General features: G+C 35.3%; 1 protein-coding gene across 1 annotated transcript; it reads left to right on the top strand.

The window, feature by feature from the left end:
- Positions 1 to 242: 242 nt before the first annotated feature.
- Positions 243 to 1,121, top strand: LOC140878285 (uncharacterized). Its single transcript, XM_073281885.1, has one exon. The coding sequence runs from the start codon at positions 243 to 245 to the stop codon at positions 1,119 to 1,121; it is 879 nt and encodes a 292-aa protein (XP_073137986.1).
- Positions 1,122 to 5,792: the final 4,671 nt, after the last annotated feature.

Here is a 5,792-nt window from a genome sequence, read left to right as displayed (position 1 = left end):
TATAATATTGATGGAGGTTGATACACATACACATATAAATTGCATTTATTTTTTTAGTGGTTGTCCTTTTGTTAATTTGTTAAATTTCTAAGCATGAATTATATCATATATATGATTGTTGTGCACGTACTATTTTTATGTTCACCGTCAAATTTTCATGTTTGCCTTTAAACTTTTATATACATTTGTGTTATTGTGTATTAATCAATATTTATGAATTTCGTGTCTTATATAGATTCATCATGTCGAATATTTCAAAGCTTGAATTTGCCGCTCTTGATATCTCTGGCAAAAATTATCTCTCTTGGATACTAGATGCTGAAATACATCTAGATGCTATGGGTATTGGAAATACAATCAAAGATGAAAATAATGAATCACCGCAAAACCGTGCAAAGGCTATGATATTCCTTCGTCACTATCTTCATGATGGTTTGAAAATCGAGTATTTGACGATAAAAGATCCGCGGCTTGATCTATGGAATAATTTGAAAGAGAGATATAGTCATCAAAAGACCGTGATTCTCTCAAAAGCACGCTATGACTGGATGCATTTGCGCTTACAAAATTTTAAGTCTGTAAGTGAATATAATTCTGCATTATTTCGCATCAGTTCACAATTGAAATTGTGTGGAGAGAAAATAACTGATGATGATTTGTTGAAAAAAACATATTCCACGTTTCATGCCTCTAATGTTCTCCTGCAACAGCAGTATAGAGAGAAAGGCTTCAAAAAGTATTCTGAATTGATTTCATGTTTACTTGTGGCTGAGCAAAATAATGAATTATTGATGAAAAATCATGAAATCCATCCCACTGGAGCCAACCCATTCCCTGAAGTGAATGGGCAATGCATGATGAAAAGAGGAAACAAAATAAGACCGAATTTGGTCGTGGTCGTGGTCATGGTCATGAACGTGGCCGTGGACGTGGCCGTGAGCGTCGTCAAGGATGCTTTCATCCGTATAATCGTGGGCATGAAGAGCCACGTGACTATAGTCATAGCAATCAAAAGAATACAAATTACCAAAAATGGGGTAATGACCAAGGAAAGAAAGTTGAAAGTGATCAAAATAATAAGCCAAATAAATCAGAAAATGTGTGCTATAGATGTGGAATAAAAGGGCATTGGTATCAAAATTGTCGTATGCCCAAACACCTTGTTGATCTTTATCAAGCATCAAAAGAGAAGGCAAAGGATACAGAGACCAATTTTATTTATCGAGGTGAAGATTTAAGCCAAGTCCTATCTTTCTCAGCACCTTTCGATGTCTTTGATTTCTTTGAAGACCCGGATGAGAGAATTGATCATTTGATTGGAGATGGCAGCGTGCAAAATTATTGAATATTTTATCTATTATTTAGTTATATGTTTTGATTTATTTGAGTGGAATGTTTTTGAGTTATTTTTATTTAACAATATTAAGTTGGTTTAATTGTTTTTATTATGAATAAAAGTTATTTATTTCATATTGTCTTTATTATGAATATTTTTTTTATTCTTATTAATTTTATTATTTTGAATAGAATATGGACTTTGGACATGAAGTCAATGATGGAGATTTATGTCTTGTTGATAGTGCGACAACGCATTCTATATTTAAGAAGGATAAATATTTCTCATATTTGCAAATGAGAAAAAGTAATGTCAACACAATTTGTGGTAGTACAAGCATTATTGAAGGCTCCGGAAGAGCAAATATTATATTACATGGAGGGACAAATTTTGTTATCAATAATGCATTATTCTCTCCTAAGTCTCAAAGGAATTTATTGAGCTTTCAAGATATCCGACGGAATGGATATCATCTTGAGACTGTAAGCCAAGAAGGAAAAGAATATCTTTTTATAACGAAAGAAATGTCGGGAAAGAAATACATTGTTGAAAAATTACCGACATTTACTTCTGGCTTATACTACACAAAAATAAATGTAGTAGAGATCAATGCCACAGTTGACCAGAAAGTCATTGATATGAATACGTTTATGTCTTGGCATAACCGTTTGGGACATCCTGGTTCTACAATGATGCGAAAAATTATAGAGAATTCACATGGGCATCAATTAAAGAACAAGAAGGTTCTAAATTTTAAAAAATTCTCATGTGATGCATGTTCTCAAAGCAAATTAATTATTAGGCCTTCACCGACTAAAGTTGGTATTGAATCACCTACATTTTTGGAAAGAATACAAGGTGATATTTGTGGACCAATTCACCCATCATGTGGACCATTTAGATATTTTATGGTTTTGATTGATGCATCAACAAGATGGTCATATGTATGTTTACTATCATCTCGCAACTTAGCATTTGCTAGATTATTGGCTCAAATAATTCGATTAAGAACACAATTTCCAGAATATCCTATTAAGAGGATTCGTCTTGATAATTCCGGTGAATTCACATCCCAAACTTTTAATGACTATTGCATGTCAATTGGGATAATTGTTGAACATTCTGTTGCTCATGTTCATACACAAAATAGTCTCGCTTAGTCATTGATTAAACATCTCCAATTAATAGCTAGACCATTAATGATGAGTACGAAACTCCCAACGTCAATTTGGGGACATGCTATTTTGCATGCAGCAACACTTATACGCATCAGACCAACTAGTTATCATGAATTCTCCCCTTTACAATTAGTTTTTGGCCAAGAGCCTTATATTTCCCATATAAGAATTTTTGGGTGTGCGGTGTATGTTCCAATTAGTCCACCACAACACACTAAAATGGGTCCTCAAAGAAGGTTGGGAATATATGTTGGATATGATTCTCCCTCGATTATCAAATATTTAGAGCCCACGGCGGGAGATATTTTCACGACACGATTTTCCGATTGTCATTTTGATGAAACAAAATTTCCAACATTAGGGGGAGAAAATATGAGATCACCAAGTGAATTAACTTGGAATGCATCACTACATCAATTTGATCATCGGACAAGTGAATGTGAACTTGAAGTTCAAAGAATAGTCCACTTGCAAAAAATTGCAAATAAATTACCTGATGCATTTAGTGATGTGAAAAGGGTGACTAAGTCATACTTACCGGCTACTAATGCTCCAGCACATATTGATGTTCCCAAAGAAACATCAAATGATGAGTCAATTGCTCGACTCAAGCGTGGTAGACCAATTGGGTCCAAAGACAAAAATCCACGAAAAAGAAAAGGAGCAAATAATATGAATCAACATATTAAGATAACTGATTCATTGATTGATAACTCTGAAAAAGTTGATAATCAAATCCTCAATGAAGTTCAAGTACTTGACAATGAAGAGATCTCGATAAATTATGTCAAAAAACGGGAAAACGATTAAATCGAGCAAAAATTATTGTCGACAATAAGTTTGCATATGCCATGGCATTTGATGTTGTTAATGAAGATGATGATCTAGATCCTAAATCTGTTACTGAATGTCGTAATAGACATGATTGGCCAAATTGGAAAAAGACAATACAAGAAGAGTTAAACTCACTAGCAAAACGTGAGGTTTTGGGACCTGTTGTCCAAACACCAAAAGGGGTAATTCCCGTGGGTTGTAAATGGATTTTTGTACGAAAACAAAATGAGAAAAACGAAGTGACTAGATATAAAGCTCGATTAGTAGCACAAGATTTTTCTCAAAGACCCGACATTGATTATGAAGAGACGTACTCTCCTGTGATGGATGCAATTACATTCCGATATCTTCTTGGCATGGCCGCACAAGAAAGACTTGAAATGCGTCTTATGGATGTTGTTACTGCATACTTGTATGGGAAACTTAATAATGATATTTACATGAAAATCCCTGAAGGATTTAAGATATCAGAAGCATTTGCTTTAAATTTTGCAAATGTTTGCTCCATTAAACTACAAAGATCCTTGTATGGACTAAAACAATCTGGGCGCATGTGGTACAAGATACTTAGTGACTATTTGTTGAAAGAAGGCTACAAAAATGATCCAATTTGCCCATGTGTTTTTATTCAAAAGAATGGATCAAAGTTTGTCATTATTGCTGTATATGTCAATGATTTATGTTAGAACCTAATGGGGGGGAGGGGGGGGGAGATTTAGGTTCTATTGGCAACTTTAGCAATTTAAAGCGATTATGCAAATACGCAAGCGGAAGACTTAAAGCAATTAATAATAAGTGCAGTAAATAAATGCGTAATGTAAATAAAGCAGTAAAAGGGATAAGAGATGTTTATGGAAGTTCGACGATAAATCGTCTACATCTCCCCTTCTTGGTTAAGATCGATTAACCAAGAATCCACTAGCACTTCGAACGAATTGGCTTTGATGGCTCCAAAGATAGCCTTACAACTTGACACGATCACCGCGCCGATACAACTCAACACTTGGTCTTAAGGGCTCCAAGGATAGCCTCAACAATCACACAATACTTGGTTTCACACTCAAGTGTTTACACCAATGATTTTCACAACCCCGGATACAACTCGATATATGAATATATTTTGAAAGCTCAAAGGGGCTACAAATTGCTCAACAAATAGCTCAAATAATGCTTAAGAGGATTGAGAGACTTGAAGATGTTGGGATGCTTGAAATGGTCTCGGAATGCCTCTATTTATAGTTGAAAATTCGGCATCGATCGGAACTTCCGTTCCCAGCATCGGAGCTTCCGAAATTTGAATTCTGAGTCACGCGGTTTGTATAGGATTGGAACTTTCGATCTCACTTCGGAGCTTCCGATCGGCGCATTAAATATGTTGTCGGGCAAAAGTCTTTCGGACAAGATTATCAGGCCGCCGTAGTAGATCGGAACTTCCGATCTATGATCGGTGCTTCCGATCTCGTCACTTCGTAGCTTCCGTTCTGTTTCCGAACAATATAAAATTCCTTGAAAATAGATCGGAGCTTCCAAACCATGATCGGAACGTCCGATCGTCCCTTAGCTTCCGAAGATCCTTCTGATCCTGATCGGAGGTTCCGAACTCCAATCGAAACTTCCGAACTCGTAGTAGTATAAGTCTTTGAAATTTGTTTCTGATCTTGAATAAACTTGTACGAAATTGAGCCTTGAAAATTTTAACTCTGTAATAAGCTCATTGTAAACATTAGTAACATTTTAACCTAGATTTGTTAATCATCAAAACATAAAAAAAGGGCCTTGTTAATGCATTAAAAACATTAATCTCACAATCGAGATTTATATGCGTTTAAGGCGTAACAATCTTCCCCTTTTTGATGATCACAAAACTTGATTAAAAATAAAAAAATAAAAATAGACAGTAAAAAGCATATAAGTATTTAAATTGCATGTAAAAACTCCCCCTGAAATAAGCAACAAAGTTTTTAACAAATAAATAGTTTTTACTCAATTTAACTGTTAAACCAATTAATTCTCCCCCTTTTTGTGATAAGCAAAAAGTAATAATAAGTGAATAAAAGAGAATGAATATAAACTATTTTATTCCAATAGAATTTAAATTTTACATAATACCAAATACAACTTAAAATGCAAAATAAAAATCTAAGAGTCATCATCGCGAGTCGGCGGAGGATAGCGAGAGGTGAACTCATCAAATCGGGTCTCCAAAGAAGCAACTCTAGCAGTCAACTCGGAAAAGTGAGTGTGCATGCTCGTCTCCATACGATGAAGTGTCTCGAATAGACGGTCGATAGGAAATTGGTTTGCTGGGGTTGCAGGGACCTCAGGAGTTTGGAAAGGAACATCTTCAAGGTTTGCCGCAAAGGCCTCAAAACCGGAAGATGATGGAATATCAGAGTTAGGAGGACCAGTCGGAAAACCTTTGATTTGGATAGAGTGGGGAAGAG

The sequence above is a fragment of the Henckelia pumila genome, chromosome 2 (genome assembly GCF_033568475.1).
Source record: "Henckelia pumila isolate YLH828 chromosome 2, ASM3356847v2, whole genome shotgun sequence".
Taxonomy (NCBI): Eukaryota; Viridiplantae; Streptophyta; class Magnoliopsida; order Lamiales; family Gesneriaceae; genus Henckelia; species Henckelia pumila.
The sequence above is the reverse complement of the archived record's forward strand: the minus strand, read 5'-3'. Positions and strand labels throughout refer to the sequence as shown.